The sequence below is a fragment of the Pituophis catenifer genome, unplaced genomic scaffold (assembly GCF_029215685.1).
Source record: "Pituophis catenifer annectens isolate HBS135680 unplaced genomic scaffold, rPitCat1.0.hap2 SCAF_3, whole genome shotgun sequence".
In the NCBI taxonomy this organism is placed as follows: Eukaryota; Metazoa; Chordata; class Lepidosauria; order Squamata; family Colubridae; genus Pituophis; species Pituophis catenifer.
In genome coordinates, this window is record NW_027256883.1 from 190,297,205 (window position 1) to 190,318,386 (window position 21,182).

General features: G+C 40.5%; 1 protein-coding gene across 1 annotated transcript; it reads right to left on the minus strand.

Moving 5' to 3' along the window:
• Positions 1-1,659: 1,659 nt before the first annotated feature.
• Positions 1,660-10,282, minus strand: SYS1 (SYS1 golgi trafficking protein). The gene is made up of 4 exons (XM_070939993.1): positions 10,126-10,282; positions 4,628-4,904; positions 4,176-4,243; positions 1,660-2,466 (listed from the first exon to the last, which is right to left on the minus strand). Exons 2-4 carry the CDS (start codon positions 4,787-4,789, stop codon positions 2,226-2,228), a joined length of 471 nt encoding a protein of 156 aa, XP_070796094.1. The 5' UTR covers positions 4,790-4,904; positions 10,126-10,282; the 3' UTR covers positions 1,660-2,225.
• Positions 10,283-21,182: the final 10,900 nt, after the last annotated feature.

Consider the following 21,182-nt stretch of genomic DNA (forward strand, 5'->3'; position numbering starts at 1 on the left):
CAATTTATGGAAAGTAGGTGGGGTCAAATCAGTTGCAAACAAACAAACCCATTTCTTTTTAACCACTTCTTCACTTTGCCTTATTTAAACATGTTCCTGAATTCCAAACACAGCCTTCGATCTTAAATAAATGTGAAACCTAGCTTTTCTTCAAAGCATATCATTAATATCACATCTGCTAAATAGATCTCAAATAATGGGGATGGAAACTCTCAGCACTAAGATTGTCATTGTCTGCCTAATTAGATTCTAGTCTTTAGTCAATGTTAGTCTACAGAGATTCATTGAAATGGCTGCAAATCTCCTTTGCTGCGTTAGGTATGCTATTATGATACTCCCAAAGGAAAGCGAATGCCTTGAGCGCACATGTGCTCATACACATAAGTACTGCAGACAGATTGCATAATATCTTAGCCAACAACAGGAATTGCAGTGGCTTGCACTGCTGTCTCAAAAGAAAGCAGTGCCATCTTCTGGAAGAAGTGATGTTAATGCAGCTATAATTCAACAAATATACTGTTATGCTTATGTTAACATTGGATGAAGGCAGTGTGACTCACCTATATTTCCCAGCTACGGTGCAAGGATATTCCTTCTGCCCAAATCTATATTTAAGTACCGAATGTGGATCAGAACATGCTATTTTGGCAGAACTTCGGGGTTTCTTTATATGTTGTCAATGGATCCAACCTAAGCGCTTTGAGACATAGTTTTTAACAGGGGTGTCAAACTTGCGGCGTCACAGTGGTGTCACATGACGTATCGGGACTTTCCCCCTCTTTGCTAAACCGGGCGTGGGCGTGGCCAGTGCATGATGCATCCGGCCCACGGGTCACGAGTTTGACAGCCCTGGTTTATAAAGTTCATATTCCAAAATTATTCACCTTAAATCATTACAAGCATTAGCTTCCCAACTGTAACCGATACAAATTATTAGCATTCCCAAATATTTATATACAAAAGGAAAACTCTGGGATATATCCAAAAAAAGTAACATTTAAAAGAAAATAAAATAAAAAAATACAGCAACCCTGGGGTGCATTATAGATGAACCTTCCCTTCACACCCTTTCTTTTCACAGGAAGTCAATATTATTTCTGAAGGACAGAGTTTACTCAGGTTCCATCCTAAGAAGACAATTACAATTATATGCAAAACAAGTCTATCCTGACAGGAGTAGTAGTTACAAAAAGAAACCATCCTGTTTTTTTGTGCCCTGCACAAGAGCTTGCAAGTTTCCTTGGTTATGAAGAGTGAATCTTCAACATAAAACATTCATTGCGGTAAACAAGAGGACTCATTTGAAACATCTCCTGTCTCGGGGTATGTAACCAGGAGGCAGTTACCTCTCTATGCCAGATTGTGAACAAGAGCAGTTCGTCCTTGTTCCCCTTTTTGAAGCCAGTAGTTTAAAAGTCTAGGCCAGGGCTCCCCAACCTTGGCAACATTAAGACTTGTAGACTTCAACTCCCAGAATTCCTCAGCCAGCTTTGCAAGAGAACAGTTTTGCTGGCTGAGGAATTCTGGGAGTTGAAGTCCACAAGTCTTAAAGTTGCCAAGGTTGGGGACCCCTGGTCTAGGCCATGGTTTTCTAAATTGTATTACTGACTGATGACGTTCTCATTTCTACTGTCATATTAGGTGATACGATCCAGCCTGATGAATACATTGAAGTCTTTATTAAATAAAATAGTATTTTTTTTCAGTCCAATAAATACAGTCACATTACTCTTTGCTGTTAATAAGCTTTCTGGAATCTGAGCAACCAAGTGAATAATGTGCCTTTCTGCATTGTTTGATCTCCTTGATCCTTTAATTCAAAAAGTGGAAGTAAAAACAAGTATATGAAGGATAAAAGGGAACAAAGTGTCTATTGTGCAATTGTTGGGAGTTCTCTAGTCAACTGATGTTCACTATAGAGAAAGGAAATGGTGACCCATCACACTCAGTGATTGCTTCTCAAAATCAGTCCGCTTCCCATGTCTTTTATGCATTTTATCCAACACTTGAGTCTGATCACTTTGGCAAATTGGGCACGTCTGCATAGTAATACAAAATGAGTTATGTAAAAACTATATTCACCTTGGCCTATCAAAGTATTGCAAATGTCAGTCTCCCATCTAATATACTTAAGGCCCTCGGGATTTCTTCAGTTGCATTTCCACGTTTCACAAACTAGCACCAAGATGCTGATACTGATGGAGAAACACAGTGCCCCTGACGGCCTATACACTGGATTTGGGGGCTGAATTTAATGGGATTTCTTTCAGTTCTGTCCTCATACAGAGGTATTCCCCAATCACAGCCATGAGTGCTGTGCAGACAGTATGTACAAGCCACCAGGTCAAAGCTGTTGGAAAGGATCCGTTGTAAATCCAGCAGCCCAACAGGTGAAAAAAATGAACCGTGGCGGTGAAATCCAAGCACTGCTTTCCTCGTCGAATAAAATACAATAAACCGACGGCACTGCAGAAGAAAAGAAAAGAATTGTGTCAAACCTTAAGACACACCATCTTCAACATTCTGTTTTCCATATAAGCTATGCAAGGTATATCTCATGGATTTTCATTTAAATCTTAATCCAAGCTATGTGAGAAAGCCAAGAAATTAAAGGAAAATTTAGACTCCAAAGATAAACATTTTATATTCCTTTCTATTTCAGCAATTTTAGGCCCTTTAAAAAATTGGTAGCTGAAAATAAAGTGAAATTTTAATATAAAAATTTCCTTACTTTTCTGTTTTATACGTATGTCTTTCTTTTTTTTTTTTTTACCATAGTCTTCAAAGTCTAGAACCGTGATGGCGAACTTATGGCAGCCATAAGTTGAGCCATATCTGTGGGCACACGAGCATTGCCCTAGCTCAGCCAGATGATTTTTGAGCCTTCCGGCCCACTGGAAGTCAGGAAATGGGCCGTTTCCGGCCTCCAGAGGGCCTGCGGGTGGGGTGGGGAGGGCTGCTTTTGCCCTCCCCAGGCTCCAAGAAAGCCTCTAGAGCCGGGGGGGGGGGGCGAAAAATGGGCCTACTGGGCCCACTGTGCCATCGTGTGCCAAAAGGGGGGGAACGTGGGGGGGGTCGCGCATGCATGCATGGGGGGGCGGGATGCATTGAAGTATGGGTGTGGGCACGCACACGTGCGACCCACCCCACGCTCCCCACGCTTTTGGCATGCGACAGCAAAAAGGTTAGCCATCACTGGTCTACAAGGATAATTATATACAAGTAGTCCTCGACTTACAACCACAACTGAGCCCAAAATTTCCATTGCTAGGTAAGGCAGTTGTTAAGTGAGTTCCCCCCCATTTTACGACCCTTTTGCCACAGTTGTTAAACAAATCACTGCAGCTGTTGAATGAATCATGTGGTCATTAAGCAAATCTAGCTTCACCCCCTTAACTTTGTCTGAAGTCGGTTGGGAAGGTTACAAATTGTGATCATATGACAATGGAACAATGCAACTGTCATAAGTACATGCCAGTTGCCTGAATTTTGATCACCTGACCACAGGGTTGTTGCAACAGTCATGTGAAAAAATGGTCCTACGTAACTTTTTTAAACTATCATTGGAACTTCGAATGGTCACTAAATGAATGGTTATGAGTCGTAGAAAATTTGGGTAATTAAAACTATGTGTTTTTCCTTTCTAAAACTGTAACTTTTAAGCACATTTTCCTTGGATATACTCCCTCTTGAAATTCTTTCCTTTTCTTCATTACACCTTAAACAACTCCAATTTCACTTTTTTTTTGCATTAGATATCACCATTATTTGGCTTCATCTTTCTGTATGGCCCTGCTTCTATGCTTTTTCTCTAGACTCCTCTTCATGATCTCTCCGTAGGATTTGAGCAGTTCCACCAACCTGATTTCATTACATTTTATCAACTCAGTGTCCTCTCTTAGGAATTACACAGGTAGATTTTCTCCTGGACACTGTGTTTCCAGCCTGGTCTTTCAGATGTGTACCCATTGTTCTATCGCTCAATCTGTCCACCTGGCAGTCAGATATTTTGGGCTACTCAGTTAATCATGTCAAATGCCTAATCCCAACCTTCTTTAGTTTGGCCTTCAAATTTCAGCACTGATAATCTAAATGCTTCTGTTTTTATCAAGAGGCAGCTCCCCACTCTAAAAGTGTTTGGTTTGAGGATGTCAGAAATATATAACCCAACTTACCAGGTGAGTGCATTTAGGATAAATGCCATTGTGGAAAGTCTCCCAGGAGAGGTGGCAAATCCCAAAACCTGTACAGATACAAATAAACATAGTCATTGCAATAAACTTTAAACCAGCTAAGATCTACTGGCTTCAATGATACATCCTGTTAGATCAGTTCTATAGTTCAAGAGGCACTATCTGGACAAGTAATCAAACTCATTTTAATACTGATATAATAAAGGCAGGAATTTGAAACAGTGCATGTTAACTTTTGACATACTGATGATTTCATTTATAATATATGCCAAAAAAGTACGTTAAATTTAAATGTAAATTATATGAGAAGTAATCCATTATACGTTAGCTTTCAGTATTCCTCCTAAAAATCTTCTACAAGATTTTTCTTTCCCTACTGCCTACTTTGATTTGTCAGAATTTCGTTTTGACATACTGAAAATGAAATTACCTACCTCATAACTGAAAATCTGGTCCAGTGAAGGGTTGCTCTGTACCAGACTGTCTACTAGAGCCAACCAAAGCCCCAGACTGCTGTAATAGATTGCTTGCATGAGCATGATCTGAGAAATGATAAGAGCAGGATCCCAAACATAACTGCGGAACTGGGGAGCCATTCCTGAAGCAATAGCCCATAGGCTGCATAGAAATATATAAATAACCCACGGATGTCTTAAAACATAAAATCTCTCGTGTCACTGTCTAGAGAATGCAGAGTGATTCCAGCAGCACCTGAAAGGGAAAAAAAAATTGTGTCATTCCAATTAAATCCAACAAAAAGAAGGCATTCTAATGTACAACTTCTCCAAAATCCAAGAACTGTATTGCATCTTTTTCCAATTACAATACTACCAGTTTACTTACAGCTTCCTAAAGTGAGGACACTGACCCAAGCTTGGCATAGGAAAGTTATTACCATATTTTTTAAAGTACAAGATGCAACGAAGTATAAGACGAACCTTAGTTTCTGGGGAGGAAAATAAGAAAAAAGCTGACTGGCAGGTGGATTGGGCTCCCGAAATATCCCAATCAGCTGTTCCCACAAGTGAATTTTAGCAACAGGTTCCTTAGTTGTGAGCTCTGTGCCTTGCTTTTTTTTTTTGCTTTTTTTTCTGCCTCTGAAAGCCTCCGAAACAGCTTCAGAAAAAAAGCCTCTGAAACTCTGTTTGGGGGCTTCTTTTCTGAAGCTTGGTTTCTGGTGGTTTTTTCAGCCTCTGAACATCGGTTGAGAAGCTGGGCAGGGCTACATTCAGAGTATAAGACACACCCAGAGAAAAAGGTGCATTTTATACTCCGAAAAATACGGTAAGTTACAATAAATGAAATTTCCAGATCTGGTTATAGGTGATAAATAGAATGGAAAGAGTACACACTCTGATTCTTATAGAGGAAGCCTTGCAGAATTACATTTGTATATATTATTCCATCCAACCCTATGATTTGGGATGAAACTCAAATACTTTGGCCACTTAATAAGAAGGAAGGACTCACTGGAGAAGAGCCTAATGCTGGGAACGATTGAGGGCAAAAGAAGAAGGGGATAACAGAGAATGAGGTGGCTAGATGGAGTCACTGAAGCAGTAGGTGTGAGCTTAAATGGACTTCAGAGGATGATAGAGGACACAAAGGCCAGGAGGAACGTTGTCCATGGGGTCATGATGGGTCGGACACGACTTTGCAACTAACAACAACAACATATTCAACATGAATAAAATATCCATTAGAAAATTCAGAAGAAGAGTGGTTTCAAATGGAAGCTGTTCTTCAAACAATGGAAAAACTGACTTTCTTGACCATGAAAAAGATCCAGCAAATACAACTTTCTGCTTCCATTACTGACATTTCATTGTAAAAAAACAAAGACTGAGCACATATTAGTCATGACCCCTTCATGTCTAATATTAGTCAGTAATCTTATTCCTTGTCAGAAATTTATAAATCTATGAAACATTCATCCTAAAAGCATCATAATTTAGAGTTTAATTTGCAACCCAGTGCAATGTAAGTGGATTTATTTCCATTTCTGCATTGACTAGTAAAGGTCTTCATTACATCCTTCTGCTATCATGTCTATTTAATTTTGTAAAATAACAACTGCATATTTGTTCAGGAATAAGTTCAGATACACTTAATGAGACTTGTAGATAAGTGTATTAAATTGCAGGCATTTTTTCTATCTATCAAAAGTACATCCTTTGTGAAGTATTTTACTTAGCCATCTCATTCTCCCACCTATCGTAGGAGATTTCCTATGACGGTCTCACTGCTACACAGCTAGTTGTCACCTTACAACAGGTCACTTAGTGACCATTCAAAATTACGACAGACCCCAAAAAGCTATTTATGGCCCCTTTCTGAAATCACTCTTCCCCATAGTCATGTGACTACACTTCAGGTGCTTGGCAACTGGCCTGCATTTACTATTGTTTGCAACACCCTTTAGTCACATGACTGCAATTTGTGTTTTTGCCGTAAACCGGCATTTACTTCTGATTTCCAGCAAAAAATGCCCCATAGAGAACAATGGGTTCATTTAAGAACCATGGCACTTGCTCAACAGCTTCAGCATTTGCTTAATGACTGCTGCAAAAAAAAAAAAAAAAAAAGAGGGGGGTAAAATTGGGTCTGGTCACATGGTGACATGCTTTATGACCATCATGACTTATGACTATAATTGACAGCTCCATTATAGTTATTATTATATATCACATCCTTGCTGTGATGTCCCGTTGCCTGGAGGCCGTGCGGATCTGGATGGGGAGAAACAAGCTCAGACTCAACCCCTCCAAGACCGAGTGGCTGTGGCTTCCGGCGTCCCGGTATAGTCAGCTGGTACCATCACTGACAATAGGGGATGAGATCTTGCTCCCCACAGAGAGGGCCCGCAACTTGGGTGTCCTCCTGGATTCACGGTTATCTTTAGAAGATCATTTGACGGCCGTGGCCAGGGGTGCCTTTTATCAGGTTCGCCTGATCCGCCAGTTGCGTCCCTTTCTGGATCGGGACACCTTGCGCACGGTCACTCATGCCCTAGTTACCTCCCGTATGGACTACTGTAATGCTCTCTACATGGGGCTCCCCTTGAAAAGCACCCGGAGGCTCCAACTGGTCCAGAACGTAGCCGCGCGGGTGATTATGGGCACAGCTCATTACGCCCATGTAACACCTCTCCTACGCGAGCTGCACTGGCTCCCGGTGGTTTTCCGGGTGCGATTCAAGGTGTTAGTTATCACCTTTAAAGCGCTCCATGGCTTAGGACCTGGGTACCTACGAGACTGTCTTTTGCCACCAATAGCCTCCCACCGACCAGTTCGTTCTCACAGGGAGGGACTACTCAGGGTACCGTCAGTCAAATTATGTCGACTGGCGACTCCCAGGGGGAGGGCCTTCTCTGTGGGGGCTCCAACCCTTTGGAATGAACTGCCCCCGGAGATACGGAATATCCCTGATCTCCGTGCTTTCCGCCGTGCCCTCAAGACCCTGATGTTCCAACAGGCAGGGCTAAACATACAAACATGCAAATGATTTTTTAAATGTTATCTAATTCTGGGTTTTATTTAATTGACCAAACTAAGTAACAATTTTAATTAGCAATTTTATGATGTTTGTGTGTCTATATTTTTCTTGACTGTACACCGCCTTGAGTCCTACGGGAGAAAGGCGGTATAGAAATATAATAAATAAATAAATAAATAAATAAATAAATAAATAAATAAATAAATAGTCATAAATCAACCTGTATACTTGGGTTAGAACATTGACCATCCAGCAAGTCTTTGACATGGTACTATTCTCTTGGACCTTAAGCCCTTCTTTATAGAGGAAAATAGACAGTAGTTCACTTTATGTCTGTGGAATTTAATAGAAAACCAATCAATCAATCAAAATAGAGCTGGAAGGGACCTTGTAGGTCTTTTAGTTCAACCCCCTACTCAAGCAGGAGACCCTATACCAGGGCTGTTAAACTCCCGGCCCATGGGCCGGATGCATCATGCACTGGCCATGCCCACCCAGTTTAGTGAAGGGGGGAAGTCCCAATACATCATGTGACGTAGCCGTGATGACATGAGTTTGACACCCATGCCCTATACCATTTCAGACAGGTAACTGTCCAGTCTCTTCTTAAAAACCTCCAATGATGAAGCACCCACAGCTTCTGAAGGCAAGCTGTTCCAACGGTTAATTAAGCCAAATGACATTATATATCTGTTCAGAGATCAGCATTTGTTAGGTCCAAATTTTGAGACTGAACATGCACTTTGGAAGCTGCATCAGTTGGTGGCATCTCACACATTATTTTAACTGATGGATATATTTATCTGTTTGGACTGCAACCAGACTGGTGTTATGTTACAACAATTGGGTTCATAAATAACAGGCAGGAAACATAGAATGCCAATCACAGTGACTGGATTCCTACGTTATATTAAGCCCAAACCAGTCACATGATAGTCTAACATGATGTAGAAACCCAGTCACCATTACACAAGTTAGGAAGAGAGTCAAAAGCCTGATAAGCTTCAATTCTTAGGAGCCTGGATAGCACAGCAGACTAATGCATTGTAATTAACATCCAGCTGTCTGCAATTACTGTAAGTTCGAATCTCACCAGGCTCAAGGTTGACTCAGCCTTCCATCCTTTCTAAGGTAGATAAATTGAGGACCCAGTTTGTGGGGGCAATAAACTGACTTTGTATAAATATACAAAAGTATGAAGGCTATTGCTTAACGCATTGTAAGCCTCCCTGAGTCTCCGGGCGGCTTTTTAAAATTTTAATCAAATTAAAAAAAAAAAAATCTACAGTCATGGCAACCTTTTCACCATCAACATATACTAAGCTTGAAAGATGCTAAAGATGAAGGGCTTGCTCCACGAATTGGCTTTTAGAATAGGGTGGGGTGGGGTGGGGTGGGGTGGGTGGGATAGGATAGGATAGGACAGGACAGGACAGGACAGGATAGGATAGGATTCTTTATTGGCCAAGTGTGATTGGACACACAAGGAATTTGTCTTTAGTGCATATGCTCTCAGTGTACATAAGGAGAATAAAATACATTCATCAAGAATAAAAAGATACAACACTTAGTGATAGTCAAGGTTACTAATAAGCTATCAAATCATACTACAAAACAAATAAAAACAATATAATTGAAAGATATAAGCAACATGGTTATAGTAATAAGTGGGAAGAGATAGATACTAGTAAGGCAGAGAAGTGTTGTGGGAATTAGTTGTTAATCAGAGTGATGGCATTCAGGGAAAAAACTGTCCTTATGTCCAGTTGTTTTGGTGTGCAGTGCCCTATAGCGTCTTTTTGAGGGTAGAAGTTGAAACAATCACAAATGATTTACCCAACTGTTTATGCAACAAACCACAAATGACTGGATTCACAAGTCACCCCTAAACCACAATTGACTGAGTTTTCACCCGGGGAGGTTTGTGAAGCCAAACAACCACAGATCTTGTGGCATGGCTCACACATGTCTGGCTGAGTTTTTTCTTTCCTGAGTTCCAAGATTCCAGTGTCTTTACAAAAAAGAAAAGGAAGGAAGGAAGGAAGGAAGGAAGGAAGGAAGGAAGGAAGGAAGGAAGGAAAGAAAGAAAGAAAGAAGGAAGGAAGGAAGGAAGGAAGGAAGGAAGGAAGGAAGGAAGGAAGGAAGGAAGGAAGGAAGGAAGGAAAGAAAGAAAGAAAGAAAGAAAGAAAGAAAGAAAGAAAGAAAGAAAGAAAGAAAGAAAGAAAAGAAAAGACACTCCATTGTTTTAGATCATGATGGGAGAACAGCATCCCTGCTGGTTTTCTGTCTAGGGAAGGAAACGAAAGAAAGACGCATCATCCTAAAAGAAGCCCATCCGACACCCCCACCCCCACCCCATTCTCACGATCACTCCTCCCAATGGACGCGGCATCGAGCAGCAAATCCGTCATTTCCCCTTCAAATCCTCCCGATTTACCCTTCGCATTTCTTCGATCTCTCCCTTCGACCAGACCGAGAAGCCACGACAACACAGGCTCCGCTCCGCCAGGCCCCGTCTCCGCAGCTGATTCTTTCCGTCGAACCATCGAGTCACGCGGCCTCCGGCCGCCCAGAAAGGAACACTGAGACAACCTCGTCCTTCCAAGGGGCCATGGAAACAACCCCGCGCGCCTAGAAAGGTAGCCAGTGAAAAGGAAGTGACATCGAACACAGGAACACAGTTGCGGGCCGGTGGGAGTCTATGTTGTCCCTGAGCCGTAGAGATAGAAAAGTAGAGAATACTTTTTTTTTTAAAAAAAAAAAATCTAAATTATTGTATATTGTTCTAAGGGTGCTTTCAGAATGAAGGGAAGATACTTTGCTCTAATTCATTCATTTAATGCGGCTGAATATTTACAAACTCTCATAATACGCTGAAGCCTTAACTTTCTGTGAAACAGTCTTTGATATTTTTCAAAGAGGTGCTTTTCAAAAGAGATGCTCATTTAAAAAAAAAGTGGACTGGCTTTAATTTCCAGTGTAAACATTGGACGGTGTACAGAACAGTGCTAAGCTCTAGTGCTACGGTGCACTACAATGTTTAAATGTTTCCCCAAAAGTGCAGGCAGTGTTTCACTCTTTATTTCAAGCATGCAATGAGATGTTGCCTGAATCTTGGCTCCAGAGGCATCACTTCCAAGGGAACCTCTAGAGCAGGGGTCTCCAACCTTGGCAACTATAAAACTTGTGGACTTCAACTCCCAGAGTTCCTCAGCCAGAAACCTGGCTGAAGAACTCTGGGAGTTGAAGTCCACAAATCTTAAAGTTGCCAAGATTGGAGATCCCTGCTCTAGAGTTGGTCGGGATGACCCAGCGCTGAGTCAGCCTTACTCGTTTCGTCCGTCCGTCACGTTCGCATCGTGTAATAAATAACTTCTTCGGGCCGTCGTTTTCCAATCCGAAGATGTAAAGAGAGAAAATTTAAATATCTTCTTGATACTCGATAGGAGAGCTCAATTAATACAACCCCTGCTATGTCTTGGATTAGAATACCCAATCTCGCCCCCATGGGGCAGCTGTGAAATTCAAAACCACTAAATAGCTGTAGGGTACAAGTTCCGCCAAGTTTAGCACTGTAGAAATGCGGTAATCTAGAAAATCTAAGCAGGATAGGACTTTTTTGGTCGTTGGATTGGAGAATATCAGGAAATCCTGAGTTGTACCTAAAATGGGACACCCAAAAAAACTTCCCAGAATAAAAGCAGTGCCAGATAGGATAGATAGATAGATATAATTTTTTATTGGCCAAGTGTGATTGGACACACAAGGAATTTGTCTTTGGTGTATATGCTCTCAGTGTACATAAAGAAAAAAATAAAATGTATTCATCAAGAAACATAAAATGCAACACTTAGTAGGATACTAATAATCAAATCATATTAGGAAACAATAAAACAATATAAATTGTAAAGATACAAGCAACATGGTTATAGTAATAAGTGGAAAGAGATAGGCTCTAGGAAGGATGAGAAGAATAATAGTAATACAGTCTTAGTAAATTATTTGACAGTGTTGTGGGAAGTAGTTGTTAAGCAGAGTGATAGCATTCACGAAAAAACTGTCCTTGTTTCTAGTTGTTCTGGTGTGCAGTGCCCTATAGTGTCGTTTTGAGGGTAGGAGTTGAAACAATTTATGTCCAGGATGTGTGGGGTTTGTCGATACTTTCACAGCCCACTTTTTGACCCTTGCAGTATACAGGTCCTCAATGGAAGGCAGATTGGTAGCAATTGTTTTTTCTGCAGTTCTAATTATCCATTGAAGTCTACGTCTTGTTTGGTTGCAGAGCCAAACCAGACAGTTATAGAGGTGCAGGTGACACTCAATAATTCCTCTGTAGAACTGAATCAGCAGCTCTTTGGGCAGTTTGAGCTTTCTGAGATACAACAAGTAAATAATTTAGTTGTTGCAAATAAACAATGCAGATTTGTATGTGCGGTCATCAGAAATAACTGGCCACATTCATACTTATTGTTTTACTTTAAATAGGGGCTGTTTTAATGCAGGAATACATGGGCTTGTATTGCTAATCAAATGACACTGTTCAGAAAATAACATTGAGGGTCATTTATTCAACTATAAGATTCTATGCAAATCCTTTGATTCCTATTTCAGGATTGTCTAGTACCACCCCCAATATTTTCCAACAAGTGTTGTTCTGGGCAGAGATAAAAATAACATGTTGATTGGAACACAGAACTTCTAAATATCTACAGCTGCCTTCCCTTGCTTGCTATCTTCCAGCTGCCTGGAAGCAGGAATATATCTGGAAGAAATCCAATTGGAAAAGGCTATCTGATGTTATCCTCATTGTATTTGTGAAAACAAATATGAAAATAACATCCCTTTTCTTATTAGTTCTCCATATGTTTGTTTCCGAAGTTGTTTTCCTCATTCCAGCTAACCGCATGTCATCATTCCATTATTAAGAGAAGCAAGGAAGTTTTGGAAAACATTGTGAGTTTCAAAAGGTCTACACTCACCCATTCCTAGCCAGGCTCTATGATGAAACAAAGGAAATGTAGAAAAGAAGGAAGGAGGAAGAAGTTTCAAAATCAAGAGTACTAGAAATAACTTATTAAGGTGAAATTTTCTGAATCATAAGACAGATGAATCAACCTCCTTGAGACAGACCAAAAACAACCATATGTGCTGACTGATGAAATATGTTATCAGAAAGCAAGCTTGTTTTTGCTGACCCTCGTGAAATGGGTTCAGTTCCTTCCAAAGAAGAATTAACTAAAAAGTCAATTTCTGAATCTGCAAACCTGGGTGTGTTTTCTTGGAAGCAACTGCGGGATTTATCTTTGAAGATACGAGACATTGGGTTGCCAGATTGGTGGTTTTTCTAATCTTTCTTTGAAAATTCTCAAGAAAGGTAAACAATTGCTACTGTGGTCTTGTGAAATGTGCCCTCCTTTATGAAGGACACTTCTTTGTTTGAAAATATCCTCTACTTAAAGTGCTGTCTGATTTAAAAATAAAGCGCTACAAGAAAGAAAAGCTTTGAAGTTGCCCTTCAACAGTTAAGACTTTCCTACATGCTCTCAGCACATGAAAATGGGATATTAAGTAAAATGACATAAACGCTAAGATTAAACTGAGTCTTAGTAAGTAAGTAAATTGAGTAAGTAAAAGTAAAGTAAAATAAAACACTAAGATTAAACAAGCAGGTAGCTTATCTGGACACTGTGCTCATTCATATATCTCTTTACCTTGCTTTCAAGATAGCCTGATTACTGTTTATGACATGTCCTCACATCAAGGCCTCCATCTTGGAGCCAGCTGGCTGCTGAAGCAGACTAAAACTAGATCAAGGTTGCTCAGATTGGAAAATGGAAGAAAATCTCTTATATGAACATTCTGAGTCACAAGACTGATTAGTTTTCAATGTATGTGTCAAGGAAGTCTTAACCTCACAAAACACAATATTCCCATTTCTTCACAAAAACAAAACAAATATGGGGTTGTAGGCCCACATCAGTAGCTGTTTGAACTTGTAGGTTCACATCAGTAGCTCCTGCAGGAAGGGGCTGCGCTGGCAATGGCTCCCCCAGTTCAGCTGTACATGATGGGACATGCACTCACTTGGGACTCTGGAGCAGCTGTCCATAGTCTCCTCTGCCATTTTTCTTGGGCTAGCTAACAATGAATTACATTGATATCTAGCCTCTACATATTGACAATTAAGGATCCATAGGTAGGATAGGTCCTGCACTGTCTACCTTCCCTTCTTTTGGGTATCTGTAGCAGCAAGGGCCTGCAGTCTCTATCTTTAGGACATGTTTACAGCCTGACTACAACCTGTTTAGAGCAACTCTTGCTACCCATGTCAGGAGCAGGAGCAATCACTATCCTTACTGGAGAACAGAACCTTGTTCTGGAGCCCCAGCTAGGAAAAAATGCCATGAGGCATTTTTAGATCCACATTTTTAGATCCACATTTCTCTTTGAATAGAGGCTGATTACTCTGTGATGGCTGTGCAAACCGTTTGAAAAGGCATGTTTATCAAAGCCTTAATGGAAGTAATCCTTTGAGGTCATTTTATAGTACAGTCAATGGAGGGCTGTCAAACTCCCGGCCCATGGGCCGGATGTATCATGTGCTGGCAATGCCCCCGCCTGGTTTAGCAAAGGGGAAAAAAGTTCTCATGTCATGTGACGCTGCCGTGACAACGTGAGTTCGACACCCCTGGTCAATGGCATTCAGTAGTTTTTGCATGAGCCAAGGTAACTCTTTCATGGGCATTTTTGGTAGAGACTGAAGCAAAATAACCCTCCTGCACTGGAGATGGTAAATTAGGAGCCCCTCATTTTTTCTTAGTCAAGGCACAAAGCAGTGGTGGGTTGCTACCGGTTTGGTCTGGATCTTGTGAACTGGTAGTAACGGTGGCGGGAGGCTCCGCCCACCCACCCAGACGTCATCATGGATGCTCTGTGCACGTGCACACTCCCGTTGCAAACCGGTAGCAAAGGTAATGGAACTCACCCAAGGCACAAAGTCAATTGTTCCATGTAATCCAAGACTAAATCCATGCAGTAGATTCTGGGATTAAACCATGGTCAGTCTTACTGAATGGAGCTCAAATTCTATTGAGAGACAAAAATGGTATAAGTAAATAGGGGACATCCAGGGGTGAAATCCAGCAGGTTCTGACAGGTTCTGGAGAACCGGTAGCGGAAATTTTGAGTAGTTTGGAGAACCGGCAAATACCATCTCTGGCTGGCCCCAGAGTGGGGTGATTTTGCAATATCCTTCCCCTGGATTGGGATGGGAATGGAGATTTTGCAGCATCCTTTCTCTGCCATGCCCAAGCTTCGCCCACCAAGCCACACCACACCCACCAAGCCACGCCCACAGAACCGGTAGTAAAAAAAATTGGATTTCACCCTTGGGGACATCCATAATGAAGGCTGACTGATATATGCAAAGTCTTGTCTGAGAATGGTTATGTCTGAATTTAATGGAAATAATGAAGTCATATATTGCATTTGGCACTGTGAATTGCTTTTTTTATTTTTATTGCAGAACAGCCTTTAGTCTTCCCCCCCCCACACCACTCTGTGCTTTATGTTTATGCATTGAAACTTACAAAAAGGAAACTAAAATAAGGCATTGTTTCCCTGTCATGATTATTTTGCAGGATTCTTGTGATCACAAAGTAAGGATTGTGAAACTGATTTTAGTGCCATTCTGAACTCTTAAGCAAAGTGGAAAATATACAGTAAATAAGTATCATCCTAAAAACATTTTGCAAGGAATTCTGGAATCTTACTTTTTGAACTTGGAAAGGAACAAAGACAAATTTCTTCATCATATACTACCTCTGTCTTCTTCCATCCTTCTCTTCAGCCAACTTTAAGGTATCAAGGGGGACATTTTCATTCCTCTACCTTCAACTTGAAAATGCCTCACTAAGCTTCTTTAGGGACATGGTTGTGTAATAATCTTCTTTGTCATCCACAATTTACACCCAAGTCCAGCTAACATCAGGGTGTTCTCTTCTGATCTGATGTGCATACAGTGTGTTCTCCATATTCTCTCAAAATACAAGCTTTGCAGTTCACTTAATTCCTGTTTGTTTATGCAACCATTTTCTTCTCCAGTCATTGCCAATTTTCCTTCTTGAGCATTATGATTGGTGATGCTGGACTGACATCATACTGGATCACTTCAGAAATGTCTTAGATTTTCACTTTCTCTAGCAATCTTGTTGCCTGTTAGGGAATTTGTTGCTACATGAGCCTAACAGGCAGATTGTTTTAGAAAGAGCCTAGTCTATCTGCTAGTAGAACAATAATTGCTAGAGAAAACTCTTAAGCAGGACTTACTGGCTTTGTAATTGAGCAGAGAAGAGACTGACAATGTAGGTGGAACATTGTGCCAGCAAACTTACCATCTGAAAAAATAGATTAAAGCACATTAAACCAGGTTTTTTTAAGATATATTCATGATCTATGATGGACAAATCCTGCCCTGAAATATTTGTAATTTATCTTGGTGTCATGCTGCTTTGCTGTCACTAGGTGGCAAATCCTCTTAATACAGTAAATAATCTAGGCTTGGTTGGAACAATTATTTTTGAGAATTGCATAACTAATGTTAACCAAATCTATTTTTATTAAAGAATGCTCTTTAATTTTTTGGGACATCTTATTTTCAGAGATGTTTTATTTTGTATATGAACTTCTTTTCTAATACTGTTGCTGCTTTTCACAGCTTGTAGCAACATGCCTATAATTTGGATTGGTAAAAATGAGGAAATAATTTATTCTCATGCTATTGATGAAGGGAGGAGAAAATATGACTCTTCCAACTCTGTACAGATTACTTCATGTATTTTTTCTGGTTGATTGAATCAGATCTTCTGGATGATCCACTTTAGAGCCTTGTTAAGATTGTCATGGCAGTGTGCCATGTACTATGTTATCACTTACATTTACGAGGAAAAGCTGACAACAAGATGGGGGTACAAAGAGTTAACAAACAGACAATTGTGATGGTTTGCCAAACCTTCTTTGCCCTCCCTCCCCCTGCCCGCTTGTCTTCTGTAGGAAGAAATATCCTTCTGAGTTCAGCTCCAAGTGGGGAAAAAGACACTGGAAATATGGAGATTGCTTGGAAAGATGGTTTAATGGTGGACAGGATCACATGGTTTGAGTTCCTGAACAGAAAAGGGGTGAGATGCAGTGAGTCCCGGGGTTTTATGTCCTCTCTGGCTTTGAACTTCCAGGGGCCCAGAAAGAGTATCCTGATTGGTTGTCAGACTGCCAGGGGGTGGGGGGTCTTAGCTAGCCTTGCTGGCTGATGTAATCTTCCCAGGTGTCATGTGGTGAGTTTCTATTGCTAGATGGGTCCTATTGTGTTAGTTTCTGGTGCTAGATGGGTCCTATTGTGTTGCAGATGATGGTCCATTGACAAAGATTGAGTTTCTGCCTCTGGCCCATTGACAAAGGGTGGAGGCAGGAAAATGGGAGCTGCTTTGTCTTTAAAACATGCTTCTCCATTTCTCATCCAGAGAAGCATAATATTCTGCCTTTTTAATATTTCCTAAAATATTTCATTCTTCTAGGAAAGGGGTGGGTGCTAACTTCCTTCATTACATTGCAGAATCTTCTGTCTGCATTTCCAATTGGCTTGAAGCCTAGATAAACCAAACAACTAGAATAACATGAGTAATGTTATTTACAATGAGATTTCTTTAGTTATGACTTAGCAGAGGAATGGACAACCTGTGGCATTCCACATATTGTTAATTTTAACTTCCAGCATCCTCACAATTTAGTCATTGGTGGAATAAGTACAAATAACACGTGTGAGCTATACATTAATCCATGTGAAATAGTGAAGACCACGCATAAATAAATCCTGAAAGAATGAAACAAGAAAATATAGGAGAATTCTGGGAGATGATGCAAAATGTAGAAGAGGAAAATGATCTAGAGGGAAACTAAAATATTAAGCATAGTCCTGGTAAATGAAATATAGATTAACAAAGTTAAAAAGTAACAGTGCATGCCACAATAAGCTTAAGGCAATAAGAGACATGGAGACAAAGCTAAAAGGAAAACAAGTATGATATAACTGTAAAATAGTTTCACTTCTTGAAATGTGTACTATCTATAAATGTGATCCTTTTGTTCATATACTTCTAACCTTTGAATGCCGTGTTGTATTCAAAAACCTGTTGAGCCCCACCTACTTCTCTCATTATCATATTCAAAGCAGAAATTATATGCAGGTCCATTACACACAGCAGGGTGCTTTCCCCAGTCAAAAAGACTGGAAATTCCTGGGCAGGTGAGGCTCACTAACATGACGAAAGGACTTTTGTCTAGGTTACTTCTGTATAGGTTGTGACCTACTTTTTTTCAGATAAATACATACCTTTTTTTTTCATTTTCATTTTCTATCTGGTTTGAGATAATCATCATCACACTGTCCCAAAATTTTATAACATTAGTGCTATAATGATGCTAACCTTATATGGGTTTGTGAAAAAAATTGTGGCTGAATTTTCACAAACTACTTTTGAATTTCTTCTTAGTTGCAAAAGTCCACTGTTATTTCATACGGGGAACAACTCTTTGAACATATCAAACATTACCAAATTGCCTGATTTGATCCCACAAATAATCTGACATTTTCTAGGTATTTGCGGCAATCCCAACAATCATTCCCCAGTATCTTATAGTGACTGGGGATAATGGGGCTTTAAATCTAAAATAAGTATTGGGCACCAGGTTGTCTTCGCCTCAGGAAATCATTAAATAAAGCCCATAACTGCTTTCGGCATTCTTCTTTTTCCTGACATGATTCTAATGCATTAAACAACCTTAGACATGTGCATAATCATATATAACAATGAACCAGAAGTCCTAATTTATACAGTGAAATGCAAGCAAGTAAAGTAGGAAAAGGTAACTTATTGTGATGTCTGAACATGGAATCCTGTTTCTTCACTACAAAACGAGACAGGAATGTAAGGCAGCCAAATCAGGTTCAAATATCACGAATATCCATTCCTGGTTAATTTTACCTAGTTGTATAAAGGGAAGAACAAATCAAGACTTCTCATTCACAACAAACCATGCCAAATATGACTTATTTTCCCAACGAGCAACCACTTTTGTTCTAGTTTTCATTTTCTTTGGCAACTGATTTATAGAAAAGAAAATTAATCAAGTCTAATAGACTCAACAATGCAAACCTTTGTGGCTCTGCAGAAGATCTAATCAGAGACATGCTAAAAGCCTACTTGACTTGGAAGAGAAAGAAGAGGGTGACAAGAGAGACAAAAAGGGGGGACTCGGAGAATGCTTTTGTCTGGATCATACTCAGTGCTTGTTTCAGTTTACTCCAGAAGCATTGAGCCCCTAAGCAGGAAAAAGCTGGCTCACTCTACATGCTAGGCTAATTCCTTTCACTACAATAGACTTTAATATGGTCTTTACAAGTCCATAAGGGGAATGCCATCTGGCCGCATGAAAGCTAGAGCAACAACTTCAGCTGTGCAAAATTGAAACAAGATGTGATTCCTCCAATGGCTTGGTTTAATTTAAGCAAAACAGAATCTGTATATTTCACATAAGTGATACTGACATGAGGAACTCTAACACAGCCTCTAGAGCAGGGGTGTCAAACTTGTGGCCCATGGCTGGATGCGTCACATGCTGGCCACACCCACGCCCAGTTTAGCGAAGGGGGAAAAAGTTGCGATAAGGTCATGTGACGATGCCATGACGATGTGATTTGACACCCCTGCTCTAGAGACTTATTAGAATTCCTGTCTAGTTCCTAGAATAACCGAATGGGGATAGTAAAACTGTAAGGATGGTGGCTTCCATGAAGATGGAACACAACTTATGTATATGTCAATCTCAGGGGTGAAATCCAGCAGGTCCTGACAGGTTCTGGAGAATCGGTAGCAGAAATTTTGAGCAGTTCAGAGAACCGGCAAATGCCACCTCTGGCGGGCCCCAGAGTGGGGTGGGAATGGAGATTTTGCAATATCCTTCCCCCAGGAGTGGGGAGGGAATGGGGATTTTGCAGTATCCTTCCCCTGGAGTGGGGTGGGAATGGAGATTTTGCAGTATCCTTCCCCTGCCATGCCCACCAAGCCACACCATGTCCACCAAGCCACACACACAGAAGCGGTAGTAAAAAAATTTGGATTTCACCACTGGTCAATCTGTACATAGTGTGAAACTCATTTATTTCAGCATACATTTCAAATAAATTTGCTCCTTTTCTTCCCGAACCTCATGCTTTCCAGATTGAATTGAATTACAACTTTCACCACTCCCAAACTAGCACAGCATTAGATTTGTAAAGACTGCTGAGAGTGCTTCTGTTTGAGGTATCTTGAAGAGTGTCCATTCCCGTATTACCCCTTCCTGAGCAAGCCTTCAAAATGGCTATTCCATGTGGATGGAAATAATTATTATGTGGTCTGTCAGAGTCAATGTGGCCTATTACCAGTAGATGAACTACAGATAATCCTCAATTTATGACTGCAATTGAGCTCAAAATTTCCGTTGCTAAGTGAAACATTTAAGTGAATTTTACCCCCATTTTACGACCCTTCTTGTCACAGTTGTTAAGTGAAGCACTGCAGTTGTTAGTAACACAGTTGATAAGTGAAGCTGGCTTCCGCATTGACTTTGCTTAAAAGAAGGTCCCAAAAGGAGATCACATGACCCCAAGATACTGCAACTGTCATACCAATATGAGTCAGTTTCTAAGTGTCTGAATTTTGATCATGTGACCATGGGAGATGCTGAAATGGTCGTAAGTGAGAAAAATGGTCATAAGTCACTTTTTTCAGTGCTGTTGCAACTTAGAATAGAATAGAATAACAGAGTTGGAAGGGACCTTGGAGCTCTTCTAGTCCAACCCTCTGCCCAGGCAGGAAACCCTACACCACTTCAGACAAATGGTTATCCAACATCTTCTTAAAAATTTCCAGTGTTGAGGCATTCACAACTTCTGGAGGCAAGTTGTTCCACTGTTCAATTGTTCCAACTGTCAGGAAATTTCTCCTTAGTTCTAAATTGCTTCTCTCCTTGATTAGTTTCCACCCATTGCTTCTTGTTCTACCCTCAGGTGCTTTGAAGAATAGTTTGTGGCAACTATTCACAGGGGTTCTTTGTGGCAACCCCTGAGATATTGGAACATGGCTATCATGTCACCCCTAGTCCTTCTTTTCATCAAACTAGACATACCCAATTCCTGCAACCGTTCTTCATATGTTTTAGCCTCCAGTCCCCTAATCATCTTTGTTGCTCTTCTCTGCACTCTTCTCTGCACTTTGAACAGTCACTAAATGAACTTGAAAGTCAAGGAGTACCTGTATTATTATATTTTCAAAAAGCAGTCTTTTGAATGTATGAGAGGGATTAATGTAGTCCGTGTCATTGTTCTGCCTTACTGGGGCTAAATATTCCTTTAAATGTCCACGTGCCTTAAATTTCCTAATTGTTTTATACTATTTGTGT

What these genes read in the sequence shown, in the direction of transcription:
- SYS1 (XM_070939993.1), bottom strand. Translation starts at nt 4,789, where the DNA reads ATGGCTCCCCAGTTCCGCAGTTATGTTTGGGATCCTGCTCTTATCATT. An exon ending in ACCAGATTTTCAGTTATGAG is followed by an intron (nt 4,244 to 4,627) that starts GTAGGTAATTTC and finishes GTATCTGTACAG; the next exon opens with GTTTTGGGATTTGCCACCTC. An exon ending in ATCCTAAATGCACTCACCTG is followed by an intron (nt 2,467 to 4,175) that starts GTAAGTTGGGTT and finishes TTTCTTCTGCAG; the next exon opens with TGCCGTCGGTTTATTGTATT.